This window comes from Sceloporus occidentalis, unplaced genomic scaffold, assembly GCF_023333645.1.
Source record: "Sceloporus occidentalis isolate IW3139 unplaced genomic scaffold, rSceOcc1.0.p SCAF_7, whole genome shotgun sequence".
Lineage (NCBI taxonomy): Eukaryota > Metazoa > Chordata > Lepidosauria > Squamata > Phrynosomatidae > Sceloporus > Sceloporus occidentalis.
The window spans coordinates 6,574,847-6,602,321 of NW_028316987.1; the positions used below are offsets into that span (position 1 = coordinate 6,574,847).

Genomic DNA, 27,475 nt, shown 5'->3' on the forward strand with positions numbered 1-27,475 from the left:
CCACTCCCAAATACACATTTTTAGTACATATTTTGACCAAGAATACATGTTTATATGCATTTTGGTACAACTGTGTGTCCTGTCGCTTCCAAGTTAAGGGGTCTCAGTAGGAATTTTATATCTATGTCCAAGAGTCCTGGAAGTTCTAGAGCCAGCATTTAAAATCAGGAGAATTTTGTTCAGCCAATGTGCCACAAATGTACAGAGGAAAGTTAATGTCCTTTGAAGTCAGCAAGATGAAATAGTACTTTGAAACTCGTGATGCATGTCAAACAATGACAATAAGATGTTCATAATTTTTAGGATACGGTTCTGTGCATACCTTTGGGATGAATAGAAGTGCCAGTGTCATGGTGGTGGTGATGTGTGTGTGAATAAAAAAGAGCAGCAGCGTCCAGTCAGGATGCAAGGAAGGTACCATTAAAAACCTAAAGACAGAAATGAATTGGTTGGAAAGGGGTGCATTAGAGAAACATTGTCATTAGATGAGTCAGTAATGACATGTCTTGTTAGACAGAGAGTAGCTACATTAAAAGAAAAAGTAATAGCATTCAGTTGAATTCTATTACTAGAATTAGGGGCAAACTTAATACCTCTTTATTTTATTTTTTGCATTTATATTCTATTTTCATTCTATGGACTTCAAGGTGACATACAAAGCCTTCTCCCTTCCCCCACTTCAAACTCAGAAAATCATGGAGAGGTAGGCTGAAAGTAACTGGCCCAAAAGATTCATGGTTCAGTAGGGACTTGAACCTGGATTTCTGGTGGTCATTTCACGTTTAGTACTTTTGTTATTCACTTTACACACATCATCCCAGCAATCCTTTCAATATCATAAGATAGAGTAGTGTTATCATTTCACAAATTGCAGAGAGTCTGTGCTGACCTCTGAGGTACTAGCAATTTGCCTTGTGATCTCTTGGCAGAGTTAAGATTTGAACCTGGGACTTCGTGGTATATGCCTATACGGTGGTTATCTGCATGCTTATCCATATTCGCTGGGGTTAGGGGCACAGGACCCATGTGAAAGTGGAAAGACCACACACACACACACAGCACTATGCTTTCACCTGAGAGAACACCTCTCTAGAAATCTTAGGTCCTCCAGCACAACTCTGGTCAGCATCTGCCAGAAACTGACCCTAGAATCATGTTTGAGGACCTACAAATTCCTAGGGAAGTGTTTTCTCTAGTAATGTCAAAGTTCTGCAGCACAAGCCTATGGTTAATTTCCAGCAGAGTTGGAGTCCTAGAGGGAACATATTAATTAAATAATCAATAATGAAATAATCAAACCCGCAAATCTCAAAGCTGCAAATGTGGAGTGTCAGCTGTAGTTCCCATGCAATTCTAAATCATATTGATCTCAGGCTTTCAAAGCATAACCGTCCTGGGTCCCACCATTGCAAGAGACATTTGTCCATCCTTACCTGACCACGTGAAAGGCAGCAGATGTAATCAGCTCATTGTGGAGGGCGATGCCCATGTAGCGAGGTTCATGGAAAGCAGAAGGGACTGTCCGGGTGGCATAGCAGAGAAAACTTCCCCAGAACAAGAACAGCATTTCAGCTGGACAGCAAGAGACAGAAGGGTGAAAGAAGATGAGCAATTCCCATGCTGTCATGTTCATATCCCTAGCTTCTACAGTCCTTCTCACTCCTCCCAATGTTTAACTTGTTTTTAAAAAGAGGGAGAAGTTGTAATCAAAATCTGCCTGGGAGGCATCACCTTTCATACTGAAAGATGGCTCCTGTTTGACTTCTTTTTGGAGGCTGACAGTACTGAAATATTTATCTGAAAAAGGAGACGATACACTGTTATAGCGCTATTATTCCACTTTAACTGTGGTGGCTTTCTCTTGTGGAATCCCTGATTTGCAGTTTAGGAACGGGCATTTAGAATTCTCAGCCAGAGAGCTCTTAGGGTCTCCCTAAGCTACAAATCCCAGAATTCCACAGGAGGCAGCCAAAGCTGTTAAAGTGGAATGATAGTGCAATGACAGTGTAGCCTGATATTGTCCTTTGTGCATGCTCAGGAGTGCTAAAAGTGTAATAGTGAAGAATCTAAACATCCTAAAGGTAGTACAAGATCCTGTGCCTGGCTGAAGAGCAACTAAATCAGGGGTAGGCAGCCTTTTTGAGCCGGGGGCCGGGTTGCTGTCCCTCAGACAACTGGGGGGCCGAAGCAAAAAAATAAATAATTAAATAATTTTTTAAAAAATTAAATAAATAAACAATCAGGGACAAATGTAGGACAAAATTTTCAAATGGTGGACACTTTTTTTAAAAAAGTGGAGGACATGCGAAAAAAATGGCTGATTTTTTAAAAAACGTTAATATAAATGTATGTTTCCGAGGCTTCTATAGACAATTGCCCCCCTTGCCCTTGCGCGCGAGAGGCCAAAGGACCCGGCGGCAATCGGCGGCAGGACCGGGCTGGGGCCAGTCCCAAGGCCTCGCCGGGCTGCATCCGGCCCGCGGGCCACAGGTTGCCTACCCCTGAACTAAAGGGATGTTGCTGTTGTTGTTATGTGCCTTCAAGTCAACTCTGACTTAAGGCAACCTTGTCATGGGATTTTTTTTTTCTTTTGACAAGATTTATTCAGAGGAAGTTTGCTGTTGCTTTACTTTAAGGCTGAGAGTGTGTGATTTGCCCAAGGCCAACCAGTGGCTTTCCATGGTTAAGCAGAGATTCATATCCAGAGTCCTAGTTCAACACTCAAACCACTTACATCAAGCTGGCTCACTCTCTCAAGTAAAATAGTATTTGTGAGCAGTGGCATCACTAAGGTTGCAGTAATTCATGGTGTCATCCCACTGCCACTGACCTTCTCCAATACCATACCATAATGTTTTTTTGTACTAATGTTACTCATAAATCGTAATTCCCATATATCACAGAATATAATAGCAATAGTTATGACACAAACAACTAGCAAAATTAAAACCATACCTTAAAATTACAATATCCTATGCACAGCCTAAACATACTTATGTGTTTCATGTGGTTAAAGTGACAATTTGATAATATGTGGGGGGTTTTTAAAATTAAAAATATTGTTTTTAAAATTAAAAAGTAAAAAATTAAAATTTAAAAAAAATAAATTAATTTTTTTAAACACAGGGCCTTTCCTTTTTCTTCCCACTGAGACTCACCTCAATCACACCATCTCTTTAGCATTTTAAAAGGACGTAGGTGAATGCCACAGCCCATTTCTGCCAAAAGAGAGCTGTTTGGGGAGCAGTGATATCACCCCAAGATAGGGTATCACTTGGTGTGGTCTGCACCCCATGCACCCCTAGTGATGCTCCTGTTTGTGAGCAATACTCTCTTCATGAAGAGAGGACTCCTCAAGTGACATTGATGGCCTGCAGCAGTATTCCAGTTGAGGCTGAAGGCTCAGGTTTAAAAGCTTTCAGTTCGAAGTACAGGGTGAGGGAACAATACCTCTGTACTCATCCTATGTTTCCCCAGCTTGATTCTACCTTATTTTATTCTGATGAAACTTAGCACTTTGTTGCACTGCTTTCTGGTCTTGCGTTTAGTATGTATTGATGCTATATATGGACTTCAGACTGCTCCCAGTTTTGACCCTGTAGTTGGACTGCCTTCAGACCTTGCTTCCAGTTATGACTCTTGCTCACTTCAGGCACTCAGTGGCTCTCTCCAGTCCGGACAATTGCTTCTATCCACCCACTTTTTATTTTATATGGAAGTAGGACTGCAAGGGAGGCTGCAATAATATAGTTATAGATGGGTATAATGATGGGTTCCAATGTATCTTGAAAAGATGGTGGAAGCTGGGAAGAGATTTTCCTTAAGCAAGAGTTAATGGGTATAAAAGTGATGCAATACATTATCTGTATATTTGGGGACTGAGCCCTGGCTCCTTCCTCACCACATGTTGAAGCATCAGATGGGGACAAGGTGGTGATATTTGGCCCTTACCCACAACCATCATATAGTCCCAACGGTCATGGTCACAGATATAAAACTGGAGCCCCCTAGTCGTCTTGGAGCGGACCACTAGTGGGATATTTTTCTCAATGTTCTCCAACATCCCAACAGTCCATGCTGCTAAGAACCAAAGCACCAAAAGGAGGATCAAAGCCAGCATCTTCAGAACCCGTCCACTGGACATGTAGGGGACTCGCTGGGCCGTGCGGGAGAGAAAGATCTTCAGGACTCTGTGGGACAAGAAAGGCAGAGGATGAGGACAAGGTTATGAAATGTGCTGACAAAGTCTTTCATAGCCAGGGTGTCTGAGACAACCTAAGTGGTCAGACAAATTTTGTTGGTGGACATGGCCAGCCCAAGAAATGCCTGAGATGAGAAAACAGATGGCTTCTGCTTGCATGTCATGTAGGGGAGTTGGTTAGGCCAACTGATGAAATTTCCTTTAACACTGGCAATGGAGCAGTGTCTTCCATGGCACTTTTGGGGAGAGCAATCGTTTACAGGATGGAGGACAGCCTTTGTGGCACAAACAGATCTGTCCTTCAATATTTTGTTGCCACTGCTTGCAAATTAATGCAGTCACACCACTTTAACTATCATGCCTCCCTCCTATGACCTAGGATTTTTAGTTTGTTGTGGTGCTAGAGCTCTCTAACAGAGAAGGTGAAATAGCTCACAAAACTACAAATCCCATAATGCCATAGCATTGAGCCATGGCAGCTAAGGTGGTGTCAAACTGCATTCATTCTGCATTGTAGATGTAGCCTATGCCTTCATCTGTGAAATCTGCAAGGGTATGCAGATGGAGGGCACTTATCACAAGTAATCAAAATGTATTATGCAGCTAGTTTGTCTTTTCCTCCTAAATATTTATTTTTCTTGCTAAGAAAGCGAAGGGTCAGAAAACACCGGAGAGTACATACTGTCTTATCCTCCCTCCTATAAAATTCTGCAGATGGTGGAGGGCAGTTACACATTAAAGCCTCATGTGGAAGCAATTCCAGATGCTGCAAACATCTAGCAGAGATATCTAGCAGCATCTTGCCTTCTTTCTCATGCATTAGCTACTCTTCAGACACAGGTGCATGTAAATATGTATAATTCTTTCTCCAGGCTCTGTTCAGAGAAAACTCATCTTCATCTCTGTTTCAGAATCTGGTGCTGATTAGCTAGGAATCAGCAGTGTCACTAACTTTGCTTTGCTGCTTCTCCCCAACTTTTTTAGCATTTAAAAATTATCTTCTGCTCACTGGTAAAGAAAAAAAAGGGGGAGGGAAAGATGAATGTGTATTTAATTGAATAATGAAGGTAAATTGAAAATAAAGGTAAATAGCCCACCTGACACATGGGAAGAGGTAAAGTAGGTGACCAACTGAACATGCAGTTTGCTGGTCTGAGATTCAGTAAAATGGGTTGCAAAGGCAAGGAAAATCTAGTTCAAGCCATGGAAGGCACAAGGGGTGAGAAAGAGAGATATGCAGTAGGTTCTAATCTGTACCATACTGTCCAACTGTTTTGATTTGGTAAGGTCCGTCCCAATCAGTCTTTTGTCTTCCCACTTTTTCATCTGCTTTTAAAATGTCCCATTTTCCCTCTCCTCCTCTCAGTTTTCCCCTCCACTTATTTCAGTTGCTGCAAACTGAGGCCTGTTACGGACTGCCAAAATAAAGCTGCTTCGGGTCTCTTTGGAGGTATGCTGTTTAAATGATGCATGCATCCTAAGAATCCGAAAGCTGCACCAAAGCTGCACTCCAGTGCTTAGGAATGGAATGTGGCTTTGTCACGACCTCTGGACTCTTAGGACCCATGCATCATTTAAACAGCATACCTCCAAAGAGACCTGAAGCAGCTTTATTTTGACAGTCTGTAACAGGCCAGAGTTCAAAGTGCATAAAGGAGAGAGAAAAGAAGGGGGCAGAACTTTGTCATTCCCAATATCTCGGGCAAAAGCAAATTGCAGCAGTCTCTCTTAGCTTGTGTGTTCTTCCTTAGTAATTATGGTGTCTTGACCAGTGATGTCTCTAGGGGGGTGCAGGTGGTTCAGACCGCACTAGATGACACCTTAAGAGAGGGGGACACCACTGCTCCTCAAACACCTGCCTTTGGGCAGAAATAGGCAGCGGCATTAATCTCTGTCCCATTAAAATGCTGACGAGATGGGGTGAGTGGGGTGAATCTCAGTGGGAGGAGAAAGGAGAGATCCCAGTGTTTTGTTTTGTTTTTAATTAAAATTTCAAATGTCAAAAAATACTTTTTAAAAAAATTAAAAAATCTTTAAAAACATCACATTTTACCAAATTTTCACTTTAAGCACAGGAAACTCTGTATATATAAATACATTTAGGCTGTGTTTATGATACTGTAAACTGAAAGTATAATATTAATTGTGCTAGTTGTTTATGTCACTATTATTGCCATTGCATTCACTGATCTGTGGGAATTACAGTTTATGAGTAACATTAGTAGAAAAACCTTACTAAGGATTCTGTATGATGTGGTATAGGAGGAGGTCAATGGGTGTGTGTGAGACACCATGAGATACCGCACAGGGTGACACCAACCCTAGTGATGCCACTCTGAAGTTGCTTTGCCACACATGTCCCAGTTTTCATCTGGAAAATGGTATGCATATACTTCTGTAATCAGGTTTAGTGGCCATTCTATCTTTTCAGAGAATACTAGGAGTCTAGCAGAATTTTTAGCACTTTCACAAGTTTGGAATCCTAAAGTTTCTAAGATTCTGACACTCTGAGAATCAAAATGATAAAATGTCAAGATCGTTATTTTGAATGGTTATAACAGTTGCTTCTGAGTATCTCTCAGGCTAAATTAAATCCAGGATTTGAGTTCGTAACTATCATCTGGAACCCTCTGTTGCTCATTGTTTAAAATCTTACCCATTCAAGACTTTCTTACCTGTATAGTTTGAGAGTGATAGTTCCATAAACAATGGCAAAACCCAGCATGCGCACCCAGCGCAAGACGATACAACGAAAGATGCTTGGCTTGAAGTAAAGGATGAACACCTGCATGAAATGAAAGGACAAGAAAGGGACTGAGGTGTGGATAAAGTATTTTTTTCTTTCCAAATCTACTGGGCTTTTGTTCCAAGACCCCCTGTGGATACGAAAACCTGTGGATGCTCAAGCCCCATTAAATACAATAGCATAGTAAAATAGTGTCCCTTATATAAAATGGCAAAATAAAGATTTCCTTTTTTGGAACTTATATATCCAAGCTATGGATGGTTGATTCTCTGGATAAAGAATCTGTGAATATGGAGGGACAACTATATTTTGGCCTTGAAACTGTAACTAATTACTTTAAAAAATAACTTTCACAACATAATGCAATAATAACATAATAGCAAGCTTGTTTGGGGGCTGAATCAATACATTAAATTGCCCCAAGTCTCACATATAGGAGGCCACTAGTCCAAGGGAAGAAGGAAGCTCAGAGTAAACATTTAGCCTGAGGGTGTGTGTTTGTCTCTGAACACTTGGCTAACCAGATTCCCCAGGGTCCTTCACAAATAGCATTGCAATAATCTCCATTCCTTCTTATTGACTTCTAAGGATCTGGCTACACGGGTTAATAAATCTTTGAAACATTAAGGCTGTTTTTCCTGGTTTACGTAGTCATCAAGGGGGCTATATCAGTATATTCCACAAAGTGCAGAAACTGGCTCAGGGCACAAAATCTATCATTTTCCGGAAGCTGCGTTTTCATTATCATTGAAAACCACTGCAAGCATCTAGCCATCAAGACTCAAAAGGCAGGATGAGAAATATGCTGGCAGCCTTTGGAAATCTCAGGAGGAACAAAGAGCCCAAGGAGAATGTCCTGTGATCAGTGGGGCCTGGCTTCAAAGGTTTGCATTGCTCTTTGCCCCTGCATATAACCAGCAGGAGCAGAATGAATTATACATGCTAAAGATAAATATGTACATCTAGCGTATTTGCCTCATTTATATCAGGTCAAGCCCAGGCCCAATAAGTTTGGTTGCCTATGAACAAAGAGCAAGATGCCCTCTACATACATTATTCAGACAGAAGTGAACCAGTCTGGCAGTTCAATTTTATTTTTTAAAATCATGACTTTTTAAATTATATATGTACTCCTATGAGTGTATTTTAATGGTTTTATAGTACTGTATCTTAACTGTGTGTTTATGTGTTTGTAATTATGTTTTCTATTTTAACACACTGTGCCCCTCCTCGGGCCTTGAAGAGGTGCCAATTTAAAACCACTAGAAAATGTGCAATCTACATTTCTTAGATAAATTATTTCAGTACTATTGAGTTTATCACATGAAGGAGATCGGGAGTTTATCTTGTGAATATCCCGAAAAAATCATGTAATTGCACGAAATGATTTCACACAACATCGCACAAACCCTGCCATTAAAATGATCACAAAGAAGCATTAACACACATCTTTTTGCTTTCAGGATTGCAGCGACAATGCATTTCTAATGTGACTTTATTTGCGCAATTGCATGTGACAATCATTTGCCCAATTACTTGCCATTTTCGCTTTATTTGAGGGATGCATTAAATGCATTTTAATCTCTCTTTAATGCCCAAACTAGCCCCAGTGTGATAAACTCCTAAGTTGTGTTACATACACACGCTGCTTTGTGACTTGAAGATGGCATTACTTCAGTTTATACACAGGTTTGTCTGAGGACCTGCAACTAATGGCTGCAGTTGCATTCTGCTCCTGTGGGTTTATTACCCTTAGTTCGGACAAATTCACACAACAGTTGTTGGTTGAGAGCTGTTAATTTGAAGTTAACCCTAATTGCTTTCTTACCTCAACTTCTATAACTATATTATCAAAACCAAAGCACTACTGTAAACAATCATTGCAGGATATTGAACAAAAATTTAATTGGTCTGTAATGACAAATGGTTCAGCCAGAGTTCATTTATTTGATCTTTTCTGATTCCACATCTTCTTATCTACAGCACGTAACTTACACAAAATATAGGAAAGCCTTTTCAAGCGCACATTTGAACATCAGTGACACTGTTACAGGTGAATCCCATTTCAGAATCAGGTATGTGTATGTAGAGATGGAAATACTGAAATTGTGGCCCATGTTTTGTTATTTTGTTCCTTGTATAGAAACTCTTGTGTAGAATTAATTCCACTTTCATTTGTATCTCACTCAGGGCACTCAGCTGATTACTCTGTGATTTTTTTCTTTCTTTCAGCACTCTGATTCTGGGGTAAAACTGATTTATTTATTTATTTTTGGCCATTGATATTAAAATATGAGCCACAATCAAGTCCTGACTTTTACTTACTTGGTTTACTTGGTTTGGCAAAACCCTTTGGTTGTATAATTTATATCTGTTTTAGAATCAAGGATGTACTTCTGATGTACAATGGTTTTAGTATTAATAGTATGTTCTATCTTATGTTAGTCATATTTGTCGGTATAAGCTATGTTAAAATTGCACTGGCCACTGATTTGATGCAAATAACATTTGCTCTGAAATCAACCCGTTTGGGTCCAATCCAAATACTCACAGGGAAGTAGAGCAGGAGTGAGCCAAAGAGTATCGTCTCCAGAAGAAGAACTCCTGAAGCCCGAATCCTCTAGGAAAACAGAGATGAATGTGAAATGCTGGTGCAACGCAACACAACAAAGGAATGGTAGCATTGGAGGTGGTGCAGATATTCAAGTCAGGTAGGGAAAAAAAGGGAAGTGGGTTGGTGGTGACACATTTGGGGTCCAAGAAACATACACTCCAATTTGGCTTTCCCCAAACTGACACCCTCATGCCCTGGTGTACTATAGTACACGTCATATCATTGACTATGGCAACTGTGAATTATGGGAGTGGTAGACAACATATCTAGAGGGTGTTAAACTTGGGAATATCCATGCAGGTCCCTGTCCTTTTCCAAATCCACCTAGTTTTACTATTGCTTAGCACTGCTCTTACCTTGCTCTTCCTGAAGTGGTAGGAGATCAGCATACTGAAAAAAACTGCCAACATGCAGAAAGCCTGGAAAGCCAGGACTGCAGCCCGCAAGGACCAGTCTTCTTGGATTAGACAAGGTGTGCCATCTGTGCAGGTGGTACATCCCTCCTGACAGGGGCGGCACTCCAACAAGTTCCCAGAATCCATTGTTCCATACTGGGAAGCACGTCCCCCTGTTTAGTTTGCAAAAGCAGTATGTTAAAATAGCACATCTATATCCACGGTTCCCATGGCTGGTTACCTTCTCAGATTCACCTATGTCCTGAGAAGTTTTTACAAAAATTTTAAGGTAGAAGGACCTTGTCAAACACACATCCTGCCCCAAAAAAACAAACAAACAAACAAACAAAACAAACAAAAAATACAACCCACCCACTGAATTTCAATCAGTTCAAGAAGCCTCTAGTTTCTTCTGCAGCCTGTTAAGTCAGGCTTCATTATTTTCTGTACCTGTAAATCTCTGTTTTGGCCTAGTCAAGGTCAGAGCTATAGTTTGCAAGTGAAAGCAATATTTAGTGGACAGAGATAATAATGTAAAGTCACTCCACAAGTAGTAGAATGTTTCAAGACTTCTGGCCCATTTATTGGCTAGTTAAGTCCACTACCTATGTCCATGGTAAAGGGTATACTAAAATACTTATTTGTCTATGCTCAACAAGCTTCAGAAACTGCCTGCATTTATCACATACTCTAATTCCTGCAAGTCACCGCATATTAGTGTATACAATATGTCAAATTAAATGGTCCCTGAAAGCCTGTCTGTCAGCTCTTTCAGGCTGATCAGGGCTGAGGAACAACAATATACTCTGCAACTGTCCAAGTTGGCATTTCCTATTAATCTTCTGTTGTCATATTTTTTCAGCAGCCTTTTCAGTGTCCCAGTTTCTGTCTTCTCATCCCATTTTCTGCCTTTGTCCTCAGCTTACTTCACTGCAAACTGAGTTTAAAGTGCAAAAGTTGTTTGCTGTCAATAACTCAGTGAGCAGAAAAGTGGAGGGGGCGAAAAGTTGTCCTTCCCAGTAGACTCAGGCAAAAGCAAACAGAGAAATAGATTCAATCTCAGGCTGTGAAAGTTGTACAAATCAGCAATGGGATGCTAGTACCTACCAGATGGGTCCTTATTGGTGGAGGCAGGTGAAGAGGAGGAAGATGCAGCTCTGCTGGTACCATAGAAACCTGGTTTGCAGATACAAATGTATTTTCCAAGGACAAAGCCTTGGTTTTCCTGTAGGACACACTAAAAGGAGAAATGCACATTTGTAAGTTTGTCTCCCCGTTCCTCTTAATAATGTGATTGGTTACTGTTTATAGGGGCCACTGTGAAAGCCCACATTAAGCTAACCAAATCGTTTGTCAGGCTCATCAAATATTCTTTCCAGTTACCTTTTATTACTTGTTCACATGCAGACTTACACCAGGATTCTCAGATATTTTTACCCATCCTCAAGTGCTATGGGAATTTAATATGCTATGTGAAGTTGGACTAAAAAGCCAGTTGTATCTGAAAGGACAATTCCCAGTCTCCCCACAATTTATTTATTTAAATATTTATATGCTGCACTATATCAGAAGCTCTGAAGACACAGACGGCAGAACAATTTAAACAAGATAAAACCTCAATTTCACAATTTTAAAAGTTTAGGAACAATTTAAACTGATATTTTTTGGTGGGTTTTTCGGGCTATGTGGCCATGTTCTGGAAGAGTTTCTTCCTGACGCTGCGCCAGCATCTGTGGCTGGCATCTTCAGAGAATGAAGATGCCAGCCACAGATGTTGGCGAAACGTCAGGAAGAAACTCTTCTAGAACATGGCCACATAGCCCAAAAAACCCCACAAAAAACTATGGATGCAGGCCATGAAAGCCTTTGACTTCAAATTTAAACTGATTCAAAACAAATTTGAAACCATGCTCACTGGGACAGAACTTCACAGCCTCGTCATATTCAGAGACAGCTGTATTTTAGCTAAAAAGGGGTATAAAGGAATTCAACAGACATTTTCTGGGGACAGTTGTGCAATCGCGTTGAAGATTTTCACACAACATCACGATTAGAGAAGAAATCCCGTGAATGATTTGTTGCTGGAGCATTCCTGGTTCTTCTCGGGATAAGTCCTCTCTAAGCTAGATGTGTGTGGAAATCTTTGCTGCGATTGTGCGACTATCCCCGGAAATTGCCTTTTAAAACCCCCAATTTCCCCCCGTGTGATAAAGTGCTACTCCTTCAGATGCATCTAACTGTCTATCCAGACAGTGATTTGTAATAAAAAGGTGTTAACTTAATGCCAAAATTAAGTCAACATCAGCCCCAGCTGGACCTCCAAAGGAGGACATTTCTCTACAGAAGCACCACAGCAGATGTCTCCACATCATCTAAGGTTGAGTCCTCCAGATGCTGTTAGATTGCAGATCCAACAGCCCTTGTAAGCCTGGCCAATGCTAGGACCTGTAACGTAGCAACATCTGGAGCGCTACATGATTCCCACTCCTGACAGAATATTTAATGTTGCCAGTTCAGTATTGTCCCAGGTCCTGAGGTTTGAGGGCCAAAACCTAAGACTTTAGGACAGCCCTCAGTGATGTAGTTAAGTGTTTTACCAACAATAGTTGCTCACAGCTTTTCTTTCAAACACATACATACAGAGAGAACATGTATTCCCGCCGCTCCATAGGGAGAGGCGGGCTAATAATAATAACAATAATAATAATAATAGTTATTATTATTATTATTATTATTATTATTATTATTTATGTTTGGAAGTTAGGATGGAAAGCGTAGCTAAGAGGGCCGTTCCTATATCAAGGTGAAGGGGGTTATTAAGGAATTAGGGATAGGATGAGGAACATTCAATGTAGTCTACTTGCTTTGAGCCAGAAAGTGGATGCAGAGTATAGTGGAGCATTACCCCTGCATCTACAATGACTGGGAAGGAAACAGAAAGTAAATGAAGAACATACAATAGGCCAGTGATGATGAACCTTTTTGGGGCCACGTGCCGGGGGCGAGGCTCCTGCCCTCTGGGAGTTGGGCTTCTGGAGCGGGACTACTCCCCCCCCCCACCCTTTCCATGGCTTCCAGCTGTCTCTGAGAAACAGCTAAAAGCCAGGGAAGGTCCGGGAGGGGCAGCAACAGGTGTGTGCCAAATGTTCTCTTCCTTCTGCCCTTCTCCCAGCCTCCAGCTCTCTCTGTTGGGACAGGTCTGTCGGGAGGAGAAGGAGTGGGCACATGCCCAGTCCTCCTCCTCCCAAACCTTTCCTGACCCCCAATTGTCCCTCTAGAGACAGCTGGTGATCAGGAAGGGTCCGTGGGGAGGAGAAGGAGGAGTGGGCATGCGCCTGATCATCCTCCTCCCGGACCTTTCTTGACCCTCAGCTGTCCCACCGGAGGGACTCTGTGGAGAGGAGGAGGAGTGCTGGGGGTCAGGAACAATCTGTGGGGAGGAACAACTGGTGTGCGCCGGCTGATCCTCCCACCTGCCCTTTTCATGGCCTCCAGCTGTCTTAGAGAGGCAGACGAAGGCCAGGAGAAGTCTGGGAGGAGGAGCCAGAGATGCACTACTGTGGCTCCTCCCCAGTGCCATTTTCTGGCTTCCAACTGTCCTTCTCCCTGGCCCATGCCAGGCGAAATGGCATTGTGTGCCACCTGTGGCATTTGTGCCATAGGTTCGTCATTATGGCAATAGGCCCTCCACATTCACTACATGAAAGTGGAAAAAACACAAATGAAAAAACACTTTTTTTTAACCTGAGAGAACACTTATCTAGGAATCTCTAGGTCTCCCAGTGCAACTCTATGATCAACATCTGCCAGAAGTTGACCACAGAATCGCATTGCAGGATTTACAAATGCTTAGAGAAATGTTTCATCTAGGAATCTCTAGCAACTCTATAATAAATTTCCAGAAGAGTCATGCTGGAAGATCTAGAGATTCCTAGAGAAAACTTTAAACTAATCCATGAATAATCAAATCCTCAAAAGTCAAAGCCACAAATGTGGAGGAGCAACTGTACATAAAACACCCTTCCCCCAAGTAGCTTTGCAAGCCACAACAACAAATCAAACCTTCCAAATTGTAGCAAGCTGCTGCTCTACTAGCTGAGCTGAGCTGGTGCCCATAGCCCTTTCCTCTTGGTTGGATCTGTGCTCACCAAAGCTAGAGAATCTTAGAGTTCATCAAAACTAGGGCATTTGTAGTCTCCTATCTGGACATAACACATGAGAACTGGAAACTCAGAACCAGGCCCTGAAGGCAACCTGATGACATTGCTTCTTAGGGACACAGAGGAGGGCACCCTTTGGTATATAATGTTTGGGTTGGTATAAAAAAGGTAAATGCTCCTTGAAGTATCAAGAGCAAAAGCTGTTTAGGGCTGTGAATTTTATCATCAGGCACCTTTGAGTCAGAATGGAGGCATATTGGGTTTATACAGGGTTTAAGTGTCTTGGATTCTCCCATGGTGTCTGTTAGGTTATTAATCTATAATCACAATTTCCCTGAAAACTATCTTAGTGCATCATAGCAAGCCTATTATTAAACCAACAGAGACTTCAGCATGCATAGCGATTGGATTGGAGAGTGAATGTCTAGGTCCCTGTATGAGTTGCTCTGTGAGGTCCCTGGGGGAACAGCAACAATATGATATTGTATTGCCAGATTAGAATTACATTATGTCTCCATCGTTTTAAACAGCTTCAAAATGGCTATCTTCTAATAAATCTGGGCACCTACCTCAATGCCATCCGCCACTATAATCATGAGTGGAACAGCATGTGGCAGGGGACTGGGCATGCTCCCTCCCTGCCTTGCACCATTCTACTCATGTATAGAGCAGCACATGGAAGGGAGGGGGGCTGGACATGCTAACTTGCTGCCGCACCTCCCATCAAGGCAATGACAGCGAGGTGAGGGGGCTCTTGTCTCCTTTGGTGCTGCTGCCTCGTTCTCCTGATTATACCATTCTCCTAAGGAGAATGAGGTGATAGTATCAAGGTGTGGGGGCGACTGGGTGTCACCCCTTTTCTGGGGTGCCACCCAGTGCAGTCCATACTCCTCACATACACACCTCCAAACAATGCCACTAGATAACTGTCCAATGTCAACCCCTGGGACCTGTCTATAAATACGACAGTCCACCCTTATCCTTTGTTCTCTGTGGTTTCAGTTACCTGTAGTCAACTACGGTCTGAAAACATGACTGGTACAGGTTAAGTACCCCTTATCCAGAATTCCAAAATCCAAAATACTCCAAGATTGTCCGTATGGGTAGCTGGGGTAGTAACACCTTTGCTTTCTACTGGTACAGTGCACACAAATTTTGTTTCATGCACAAAATTATTTTTAAAATATTGTATAAAATTGGCTTCAGGCTATGTGTATAAGGTGAATATGAAGCATACATGAATTTCATGCTTATACTTGGGTCCCATCTCCAAGATAGCTGATTATGTATATGGAAATATTCCAAAATCCAAAATCCCAAAGACTTCTGCTCCCAAGCATTTTGAATAAGGGAGACTGAATCTGTATAAGGGTTGATACTATCCATGGTTTCAGGAGTGCACTGGACCATTTCCTCTATGGATAAGGGGGAACTACTGTACTTTGCCCTGGACATTTCAAATAGATACTGGATCTGAGGCTTAATATAAGATAAGGACGGAGGACAAGCCTGGTAGTGATAACAATACCTCACACCTCTTTGCCCTCTTTTTGTAAAAATATTAAAAGATTACAATCCAGATACTCCTTCCCATAGCACCAAGCCAGCCACCTCTTAACCTCTTGTCAGATTAAGTTAAACCCAAGTGTCTTGATTCTTATCCTTGTGTACTTTTTGCAGTTCCTCACTAGCCTCCTCATGTTCGCTCCCCCCATTCTTTCTGGACACCAGTGGTTAAATATTACACATCATAATAGCCAAATGCTGGATGGACAAATCCCCTTTTCGTAAAACCTAAATGGATCACTAATGCTGCAGAATGCACTAATCCCTCAGGGAGCAGCCAGTGCCAAAAAAGCTAAAGTGACCATGTGCACCCATTGGTGAGTCTCGTAGGACTTTTAATGCCAGCAGACCTAGAAACCCCCAAACCCCACACCCGGAGAGCAGATGCTGATGCAGAAGTGGGGCAGAGAGGCCAAAAGAGAGAAAGTACAAGGCTGTACTATACACAGAGTCAGCAGGCGATTCCATCTGTACACCTGGTGTAGTATTTTTGCTGATAATGTCTAAATTAAATTTCACATTTCAAGGCACAGTAAAGGCAGGAGGCAGGCTAGGTGAAGGAGATGGGCTAACCACAGCAAGAGTGTAATAACGTAAAGTGAAAATGCACTAATGTTTCAAAGTAGTTTGAATTCAGGAGTTGTAATGTTTTTTAAAAGCTGTTTTCAAACATTGTGAGACAATTTACCATTTTAGACTGTGGATGGAGGGGGATAACATATTTAAAAGATGCCACCATAAAGTGGGATTCATGGAAAGTGCAAAACTAGCACAGTAGGAAGAAACTAGATTTAAAATCTTTCTGGGAAATAGGATAGCATCCAAAATAGGAAGACTCTTGTGAAGGCCAGTGTGTATCATTTGCCTTTGAGTTGTTTTCACATTATGGCAACTCTAAGGCAAACCTAACACAGAGTTTTCTTAGCAAGTTTCATCAGAGGAGATTTGCCATGGCCATCTTCTGAGGTTGAGAGACTGTCACTTGCCCAAGGTCACACAGTGGGTTTTCAGCTTTTTATGGCTGAGTAGGAATTTGAACTCTGCTCTCCAAATCCGTAATCTAACACTCAAACCACTACACAATGCTGTCTCTCATTACCAAACAGGAATTTAAAACAGTTTTAGAGTTGTGGACAGAAGAAATAAATTCATACAGAGATGCTTTGTCCACAGTATTTATTTTCTAATGCAAGATATGTTCTAGAGTGGGTCAAAGTCACTGATGTTTGTTATGAACTGGAAGCTTTCCCTCCTAAACTCAGATGTAGAAGTAATGGTTGTGTTTCCTCGGTGGTGAAGGAAAAGCACAAATGTGCAGAGGAGACATAGTGACTTCTATACTGAACTTTGGGATAGGATGCAGGTCTTTAAGGCACAAATCAAGGTGGAGGTACAGGTGAGAAGTGGATTATAATGGTTTAGGCAAGGCTTGATTAGGCCTTTAAAATTGGAATGGGGCAGGAGCCCTGGCTTCCATGTAGGATGGAAGGAGTGCTAGAATGGTCTTAGAATGATACTATTATCTTTTAACATGTTCCAGGCTCATTTCAGGAGGTAGCACACAAGATGAGACTCATTCTGGCTGTGTTTACCCCAGCCTTGAATTCTCTGAAGTCTCTGCTACAGTGATGGGGTTTTCTTACCAGAAACCCCCTTGGCACATTAGAAAGCTTTGCAGGGGACTAAAAATATCCGGGGAGGTGTTCTTGTTGTGTGCCTTCAAGTTGTTTGTGACTTATGGTGACCCTAAGGTGAACCTATCATGGGGTTTTCTCAGCAAGTTTCATCAGAGGGGGATTGCCATTGCTACCCTTTGAGGCTGAGAGAGTGTGACTTGCCAAAGGTCACCCAGTAGGTTTCCATGCCCAAGTGAGGTTTCAAACTCTGCTTTTCAGAGTCATAGTCCAACACTCAAACCACTACATCACGCTGCTCTCAGCTGGGGATATCCTTGGGCAATGTCTGAAAACAACATTGCTCCCTTGTACACTGGAAGTATCAGAGCATGCACAATGAGGTCTAGTCACACTAGTTTACAGAATGTCTTTTAGATTCCACAATCCCCTTCCATTCATGAGGTCAGACTGTAAACCACCCAGTCTATACTGAAATATTTGCCCTAATTTGAAATGGTGTGAGGAAAACAGATAATCAAAGCCTGCTTTGGGCAGATGCAGCAGCACAAAAATGTAAGAAAAGGAGGTGAAAACAGACCAGGAATAGAGGCATTTGTGTGGGGTGAAGGAAGCTACACCAGATGCAGTTAGGACAGGCAGGTTGAACAGCTGGAATGCAATCCAGGCCCCTCACAGCCTGCAAAGTCAAAAGCGCCTGGGGAAGAGGATATTTAAAGGGCTCCCATGGTTCAAAAGAAATGATTTAATTACACACACACATAATGATCAGCATGTGTCGCTGGCATTTACCCAGCATGAGGAAAAGAGGATGGAACGGAAATAAGGGCCAAAGATAGATGTGAGCTGTTAATTAACAATGCTAGATTGTGTTTTCTTTTTAATTTAAAACAGAAACGGCCTTGTTCAATCAAAAGACGAAGTATTCAAATGAGAACTCACTGTGTTATGATGCGGTTATAAATGGATCTGCCAAAGGGAAGAGCCATTGGTTACCTTAGCAGACTGATTTAGGGAGCTACACAATACTGACTGACCATGGAGAGGGCACATGAAAATTGGGAGGGAGAGTAAATGGAATGGCATACACACTCCACATGGCACCATTTTGTTATAGATCTTTCCAACCAACAACTATGATCTCTAAATAGAACCTCTGTGTTGGGTGAGCGTATCACTCCAGCCTAGAGAAGGGTTTCCTCAACATATCTGGCCAGCAGCTAATGTAATCGGAACTAGATGTCTTCTCAGTCTATATCTAGCAGGGTTCTTCTATACACAGCTTATTGAAATAAATGGGAATAGGCAGACCCTATGACTGGCTGGCAGAAGCTTGGTATACCGTGGTGAAAATTCTAGGACACTTGGATAAGTAATTTTGGCATTTCCAGATGAAAGAGCAGTGCAACACCACTGGAATCTAGAAATGGAGCTCAGGAGCCGTCCAGGTGGGGTGTTTATAGAATCATAGAGTTGGAAGAGACCACAAGGGCCATCCAGTCCAATCCCCTGCCATGCAGGAATACACAATCAAAGCACTCCTGACTGATGGCCATCAAGACTCTGTTTAAAAACCTCCAAAGAAGGAGACTCCACCACACTCCAATGGAGCATGTTTCATTAGGAAGTTCTTCCTAATGATGAGTTGCTGAATCTGGCTGCCTACATAACACTAGCAGTAACTTCTCTTCCCTTGCCAGCTTCCCTGATTGTATAAACATGCCCACAGGTGTAGCTATGGAAGGGGGCAAAATTATGGCATTGTTCTTCTCCAATAAGAATTCTGCCTCCCCCTCCCATGAAGCCCTGGTGGCGCAGTGGTTAAATGCCTGTACTGCAGCCATTCACTCGAAACCACAAGGTTGTGAGTTCAAGACCAGAAAAAGGGCCCAAGCTCGACTCAGGCTTGCATCCTTCCGAGGTCGCTAAAATGAGTACCCAGACTGTTGGGGGCAAATTAGCTTACTTGCTGTTCACCGCTATGATCTTTGGAATAGCAGTATATAAATAAAACAAATTAATTTAATTATTATGAAATTTTCCATTAGTTCCCAAATTTCTATCACAGCAGTACCTTGAAATGTTAGTTGAGCACTTACACATACCTTGTAAGCATCGAAAGAAAAGTTACCAAGGCAATGCCAACACAGAGTTTGAGTTGTGAATGGTTTTAATATCTCAGAGCTATGCTCAAAATTTGGGGGTTCTAGAAAAATATAATTGGAGGGCAGAGTTCTTATTGGGTGGCAATGCCCTCATCCCCTCTCCCTATAGCTACACCTCTGAATATGCCTCTTCATTGCATTTTATGATATGTATTACACATCATTTTTAATACTAATGTGGCCTATAGCCTAGGTTTGGCATAGAGGACATTATCTTTGAATGCTTGCTAATGATTTGCTCAAATGGCTTGATAGCGATGCTTCCAAGATCTTTTAACCTAACACTGTGTAAAACCCAATCCTTGGCTACAGTTATATGAGGTTTTGCTTTTTGCTCATGTAAACCAAACTGGTACAATCTTGATATAGAAAAACAAAAACCTGACTCTAAAATGTACCCCTGCTATTTCTTGACAGCTATCCTTTCATGTATTTATTTGGCTTGTTGCTTTGTGGATGCATTAGATGTACAAGGTTGTCTGTGTTAAAAGATAAATAACCGTTCCGCATCACAGCAGCCCAGATTCTGCAACGTGAAGAGCTGGATTATGTGCTTAATGTACAATATGAAGTCAGGAGCTATCCAAGGGAGTGAAGACTTGCTCCCTGATTACCCAAAATCCTGATCACACCATCCGTCTCTGAAGATTGCCCTCTCCCCAATTGCTCATATGTTTTGAAGGTCGTGAGGCAAGCTCAGTGGTAGTGCAAGTGCTTTGTGTGGAGTTATTTATAGGTTCAGTCTACTGAAAACAACAATAACAAAGGTGTAAACGATTGTGGACTAAGACCTTGAAAAGCGGCTGCCATTCAGAACAGACACACTAGACAAACAGTGAAAACTAAGAAAATAATATATGTGTGCATTTATGTTCCTTTGGGTCACCTATCGACTTACATTGAACCCCATTAATTTCATAAGATGTCCTGAATATTCAGTTCTGAATATACCAGTTCCTTCCTCTGAAATGGATCCTACAGCATTGGCTATTCATTGGTGGTCTCCTATCCAAGTACAGTACTAACCAGAGCTGACCCTGCTAAGTTTCCAAAATCAGTTGTGATGTGGTGCCTTTAGGGTATTTAGGCTTAATGGAAACTATAGCTGGTATCATTGTATGTTTCCATAAAATAAACATTTGTTGCTGGGTGCCTTTAAGTCATTTCCGACTCATGGCGACCCTGAGGCGAAGCTATCGGGGTTTTCTTGGCAAGTTCCTTAAGAGGGGGTTTGCCATTGCCATCCTCTGAGGCTGAGAGAGTGTGACTTGCCCTAGGTCACCCAATGGGTTTCATGGCTGAGATGGGAATTGAACTGTGGTCTCCAGAGTCGCAGTTCAACACTCAAACCACTATGCCACACTGGCTCTCAAAATAAACATAGCTCCAAGGAAAATCCTGATTTTCCTTAAACTTTGGAATATCATTCTTCTCTCAGTGTCACAATAGTGCTTTTGCACAGTCTCCGTTTATTCAGTGAGATTTGTGCAGGAACTTCTAACTGGATTATGAATGGGATAGGAGTAGAGATAATCATCTCCATATAGCATTAGTCCTAGCTAGAGCAGACCTATTGAAATGGCTGGGATTTTTTAGTCACAAATAATGTCCCCATTGATTTCAGAGAGTCTAGTGGGTGCATGGTGCAGTGGTTTGAGCATTGGACTAGGATTCAGGAGCACATGGCTCGAATCCCCTCTCCGCTGTGGAAACGACTGGGAGATCTTCAACAACTCATACTGTCTCAGAGGCAAAGGAAAGCAACGGCAAACTCCCTCTGAACAAATCTTACCAAGAAAATCTGTGATAGGTTCACCTTAGGGTCACCATAAGTCAGAAACAACTTGAAACCAAACAAACCTGTGGGGAAGCAATGTTTGACCTAGAGTTTTAGACCTTTGCTTTTTGTTTTTGTCTTGAGTACCAAATTATCATGTGTAAGTCCTGAATAATTTTTTTAAAATGTTTCCCTCTCCCATCAATGGTAGACTGCAAATGCAAATATTGCTGAAGATCTGAGTTTACCTGGATTTCTCAAAGTTATGAAATATCACACCATCCTCTTTTCCTTAGACCTGCTGGTTTATGTGTCTGGGAGACCTTCCAAGATGGTTTCTATCATATACCATCAGGTTTATAGTAGTGACCATAACTACCCATAGGGCTGAAAGTGATTGCCCGATCCAGGGTTGCTCATTAGACTGTGCCCAGCACTCCTAATAAAACACATGCATAAACACACACTCTGTAAAAGGTGCTTAAATGCAGATTTGCATGTTAAAACCCTGCTGTGCAGTGAAGGTACAGAGCAGCTGAATTAGGCAGATGGGTCAGCAGAGAGGGAGAGGGATAATACAGAGATGCCAGAAGGAAAGGGGAAATGAGACACAGGAGGGATGCTGGAAAGAACCGTGGTGAAGAAGGCAGTAGCGGAGGAAGAGAACGGATGATGACTGTGAATGGTGCTAACTAGGCAACACAAAGCAGAAGAGAGAGAGAGAGAGAGAGAGTGGGAGTAAAAGAGAAATCCAGAAAGGGTATCCTTGTGTCGGCAAGGACAAGTAAAATTAGAAAAGTAAAAGCTATAGAGAAAATGACCTTTGGGCCATTTAAATATCCAATAAATAGAAAGTGTGTGTGTGTGTACACACACACGTGCACCAAGTCACCTGTTGACTTATGGCAACCCCACTAATTTCATAGGGTTTTCTTAGTTAAGGAATATTCAGAGGTGGTTTTGCCATTTCCTTCCTCTGAAACAACACCTGATATTCTTTGGTAGTCTACCATTCAAATACTAACCAGGGATGACCTTGCTTAGCTTCCAATAGAATGTACGTAGTTTTAAATTGGAGGATACTTTTATGGGGACATTATAAATTACAAGAACTGTGTAGAAGGGGAGGTTGTTCAGGAATTACATGGGGATGAAACCCACCCACCTCAAAAGGCCTAATACTGTTTTTCTAATTGACAAGAGTGTACTCAAGTTAACATCCCACAAATAATAAATCCCCATATTACCTCAATGTTCCTTTGATTATTTAACACACATGTTGCAGACCTCAGCAAGAAATTACACTTTAAAAATCGCGTGTAGCCACAATTGATCCTCAGTGTATTCTTTTTCAATATATTTTGTGCATCAATGAGTTTTAAAGAATAAATTACTGTTGAAGTGTCCATGTTTTGTAGTAGGTAATATAATGTTGAGGAGCTGCGATTAAAAATGGTTATTTATTTACAGCGGCAACATATTATATAGCTTTTTATGGATTTTTGCCTTGCTGAAAGAGCTGTGCTCAAAAGGCATAATGTATTTTGTACATAATGCAGATAGTACAAAAGTCCTGTGGCTTTTGTTCTTTTTCATATTAAAGATCTTCCACAACAAGATTCAGGGTGGTTAAGTGCCACTTGGTGATTGTCTCATTCTACCATATGTCATTGACCTGGCTTACTATCAGCTTCTGTACCATACATATAAGCAGCTAGTCCCATTATCAAAATTCTGTACACAACTTAGAGCACTATCTTATATTGCTATGGAAAATTGCTTCTTCAGAGGTTTTATCAAAGGAAGCTTTCCATAGCACCAATGCGGCTTCATGCAAAATGCAAACACCAGTTTCCAAGAGGAGCTTTTTTTTTCCTGACAAGGCTGTGGCGGAGAGAGATAGAATTCAACTCCTCCTCCCCTCCTGTATAGTATACAAGCTGTTCAGGTTTTCCCGTGGCTGTTATTTTCATACCCTGTCACCACCCTCTGCATATTAATTGCATTCATGCAGTTAACATCATGCCCAGTTTTGCCTTTAGGCAGGACTTCCTGGGGAAATACTTCAACAGTTCAGATTTCAGGTCAAGCCTATTCAGGGGTGCTTTGTTCATCATGCAGGAAAACAAGAAAATACAAAATCAAAACAACGATCCCTTTATTGGGCTAAGGGAAAAAAAAGTACAAAATACATCATGCAGGTTTTCAGAGCTTTACTGCCTTCTTCATCAGGCAAAGATGTTAAAAATCACAGAGAAGAAAACTGATGATGTTAGAGTCACAGGCCTACGTTTTGTCTCAGATGTCATTTCTATTGTCAGTTTAGATGGTCTAGAGAGGGATATCAATGCAGGCAGAAGCGAGATTTCTGTATCAGATAAGGCCCCTACACTGCATCCCCAATAAATTGGAAAAGGGTTATGTGGTGGGATAATAAGACACACAAAAAAGAGCTGCTTATTTGTGGTGCAATTCCCAACAAATGATAGCATTCCTAAAGATTGCAGCTCTATCAAGAAGGTATAAGATGCTCCAAAAGCATCTCTCCACATCAAATTTCAAAAGAAAATTGGAAAAGTTTAAATTTTGATAACTTGCTGAATGTTTTATTTGAAACATTGAATTTCAACTCCTTGATGTCCCCCTCCCCTCACATACACAGTTATTCAGAAACTGACCACTTCCCAATCCATCCTGTTGTGTGTTTGGTTATAAATTATCTGGGTATAGATTGGAAGCTTTTCTGTTATGCACAGCACCTAAAGTCTCTTTTGCACTAGACAGTTAAAGCACTTGGTCACCACTTTAGCTGCCATGGGTGTATGCTATGGTATCCTGGGATTTATAGTTTAAGTATTTAGAATCCTCAGCCAGCGAGATCTAGTGCTGCACCAGACTATGAATTTCAGGATCCATAGGATGCCATTATGGCAGTTAAAGTAGAAACATAGCAGTATAACTCTGTAATGTGAAAGGAGACACTGGAGGCACAATACACTCGTCCCTTCACATTTGCGACTTTGACTTTTGTAGATTTGATTATTCATGGATTTTATTGATATGTTCTCTCTAGGAATATCTAGGTCCTCCAGCGCAACTCTGTGGCCAACTTTAACCAAAGGTCACACTGAAGGATCTAGCGAGAACACTCCACTAGGCATCTGTAGCTCCTCCAGTGCAATTCTATGGTCAATATGTCTGGCAGATGTTGACCACTGGAGGACCTAGAGATTCCTAGAGGTGTTCTCTCAGGTAAAAACGGTGTTTTTGGTATTTGCAGTTTTTCCACATTCACGGGGGTCTTGTGTCCCTAACCCCAGTGAATGTGGAGGGACGAGTGTCATTAATAAATGGTACATAAAAGCAGTAGTAGGAAGAAGTCAAGTGTTACAAAAGGCAAGTATATCTGTGGAAAGACTTCCAGAGGATGGATAGTACAAAAGATTCATATCCTATATCTCAATCAATCTAACATTATTACTTGGCTTAGTTGGGAGAATAGCTTTAAGGATCCTCCTTACCTGGGTACTGTTGAGGTCACACCGGTGTGTATTTGCAAACCATTCCTGTCCACTGGCGCACTGGTTTATATCAATGTTCTGGATTTTAACATCCATCCTCAGGACCCCTCTGGAACATATAACACAAAGGGTTAAGCATGTATTTGATGAAGAGCAGAAGGAAGTAGGGGACAGTTTGAACATTTGGTGTCCTGCAGATCTTATAGTTTCGGCAGATGTTACTGCAGCTGGTTGAAATGCATAACTAATGCCTCACGTGAACAGTCTATGCACTGTAATAACTGATATAAGGACAACCCACAACAACTCCAGAAAAACTAGCATAGAGGACTGATGAGAGAGCAAAAAAGTATAATTGCCAGGGATGAGATTGAATTTCCCCACCAAATATACAGCCAGTGCCAGTGAAAGCTCAAAGATGGCAGCAGTTGTTTCTGTGATGGTTTTGAAACCGTTCCCAGAAATGGCCTCCCTGGAACACATTGGGAACACATTTGGAACGCCCGGCGGCGACGGCGGCGTTCCGCTGTGCAGTAAACTAGCATTCTGGCCCTCATCACGTTCCAGGCTTGCGCCCGTGAGAACACATTGGGGAATGCTTTTACCCTAGTGCGGTAATCTCCCTTGTCTGCATGTGCCCCCCAAGGCATTCTTTTGGCCCTTGATCTCTCTGTACTTTCTGGACAACTCTTTTAGGCAAATCACCTCTCTTGGAAGAGGTGAAGTTGCACTCTTTGCATTTAAAAAATTGTTTTTCAAAAGCAGATGAGGCTTTCTGGACATCTCTGATTTTGTTTCCCCCAATTTTGCTGGAATTTTTAGCTGTCTTTGTTAGCCCCCTTCCCCGAGAGTCCCAGAAACTGACTACTGGACCTAACATAGCTGCCCACCCCTAGCTTTTTGGGTTCAACATTCTGTTCATTCCATGACTAACCAGTTACCTATTGGAAGCTCACAGGTAGGACAGGAGTGCAATTCCCACCTTGTGTTCCCCAGTAATAGATTTGCAGAGGAAAAGTCCCTCTGATGCTGGCAGTGACATAGAACCATCTTGATAAATAAGCTTTCATTAGGCTTTCCAATTTAGAACTATCTTATGGATTTCAGGGCCAAACCCTGCAACTGAGGCTGCACCCACACTGCAGAAATAATCCAGATTGACATCACCTTAATTCCCATGGCTCAGTGCTATAGAATTCTGGGAACTGTAGTTTTGTAGATATTTAGTGTTCTCTGTCAGGGAACTGGGATGACAATACAAAGTGCAGTTTTCATAATTCCATAGCATTGAGCCATGGCAGTTAAAGTGGTGTCAAACTGGATTATTTCTGCAGTGTGGATGCAACCTGAGGGGCAATCCTTTGTGATGTCAAAGAGGGTGGACACTGGTGATGTCATTAAACACGATATATTAAACATCAACAACAGTTGCATAGAGTATGCTATTCAAATAAAAAACAAGTCAGGCTATCAAATGAGGGGAAAAAATACTGTATGCACATACGTTCCAAGACATCACTTCACCCTAAGATTCCTCCACTACCTTCAGGACCAGAGGAGAGTTGCCAGACTCTGAGATCTTGGAATCCTATCACTGATTGCACAACCCTCCCTGAACTTATCAAATCCTCTTTTAAAGCCACCCAAGCTATAGCCATCACAAAATTTTTGTGGCAGTGAATGTTTCTGTGCTTTTCTTGGTCTCTTGCTGCATCCTCTCTTTGGGTTTCCCCTTCCAAACATGTGCAATTCCAATGAGAGTGGAAGGCCTGCTTGTTTCACTGACTGGCATCTTACCTTCATTCAGAAAACCTAAGAGGTATGGTCTAAGGAGAAGTTCCCATGGAAACACATGGCCCAGCTATTGACATTCTTGTGTCAAATCCAGATATAGACTCACAGCAACCCTTGCTTCTGTTTGTGGTGAAGTATTATATTTGAATGAAAGAATAAGATACACCAAAAACAAGGGAATATCACACATGTTAATTGCTTTCATCAATTGAAGATTTTACAGGGTAAACGGTGATTTCTAATGTCAGCGTCATTGGAATAATACTCTCCCCGTTGGTATTTGAAGGACCATGTGTAAATATTAGAACTTGAATAAACAGTATGCTATAATTTTGTAACCATACATAGTGGTAATACAGATTCATTAGAGTGTTTTGGAAATAAGCTTTTTGGACTATAAGTCCCAGAATCTCCCAGGTAGCATAGCCATGCTGTCAGGGGTTTCTGGGAGTTGTCATCCAACAGGTAAATTTATCAAGCTGTAATTTATTACAGTGCTGGTTATTTCTGCCTGGGCTCCAAACATCCTACATCTTAACCATATTTTTAAATTGTTTTCCCAGCAGTGAAGATTAGGGCAACTATGAAATTTGTCAAATTAAAGTGGATTTTTGCTGCCATATTGTACTCCAGTCCGCTCAGTTTTGCCTTGCAACAGTTTTCTGCTGCAACAGTGCAGATGCAGCCATACACTTTTATGTGGCTGTATGTGGGTTACAGATAGGCTTCCCATATCCCGCCTGGGGGCGGGACTTTCCCGATTTGGGGCGGGCCCGCACGGTCCCGCCCCGGTTTGGCCCCGCCCCCAGGACTCCCCCCCCCCCAGCGAGTCCTGCAGGCTTGGCTGGGGCTTGGAGGACGTCTGTCTTCCAAGCCCCAGCCATGCCCAGGGGGCTCCTCCG

At 41.9% G+C, this 27,475-nt stretch overlaps 1 protein-coding gene across 2 annotated transcripts in view; it reads right to left on the reverse strand.

The window, feature by feature from the left end:
* Positions 1 to 27,475, reverse strand: part of GPR179 (G protein-coupled receptor 179) — a 47,255-nt gene that overhangs the window by 12,119 nt on the left and 7,661 nt on the right. The window contains exons 2-9 of one of the 2 annotated variants that reach the window (XM_089531781.1): positions 24,780 to 24,888; positions 11,064 to 11,193; positions 9,918 to 10,129; positions 9,499 to 9,567; positions 6,877 to 6,986; positions 3,952 to 4,190; positions 1,434 to 1,572; positions 323 to 428 (exon numbers count right to left, since the gene is read on the reverse strand). In XM_089531781.1, the coding sequence (XP_089387907.1) occupies positions 323 to 428; positions 1,434 to 1,572; positions 3,952 to 4,190; positions 6,877 to 6,986; positions 9,499 to 9,567; positions 9,918 to 10,129; positions 11,064 to 11,193; positions 24,780 to 24,888 (1,114 nt within the window). The remainder of the gene's footprint in view (positions 1 to 322; positions 429 to 1,433; positions 1,573 to 3,951; positions 4,191 to 6,876; positions 6,987 to 9,498; positions 9,568 to 9,917; positions 10,130 to 11,063; positions 11,194 to 24,779; positions 24,889 to 27,475) is intronic. The other variant, XM_089531782.1, reaches the window with a different exon arrangement.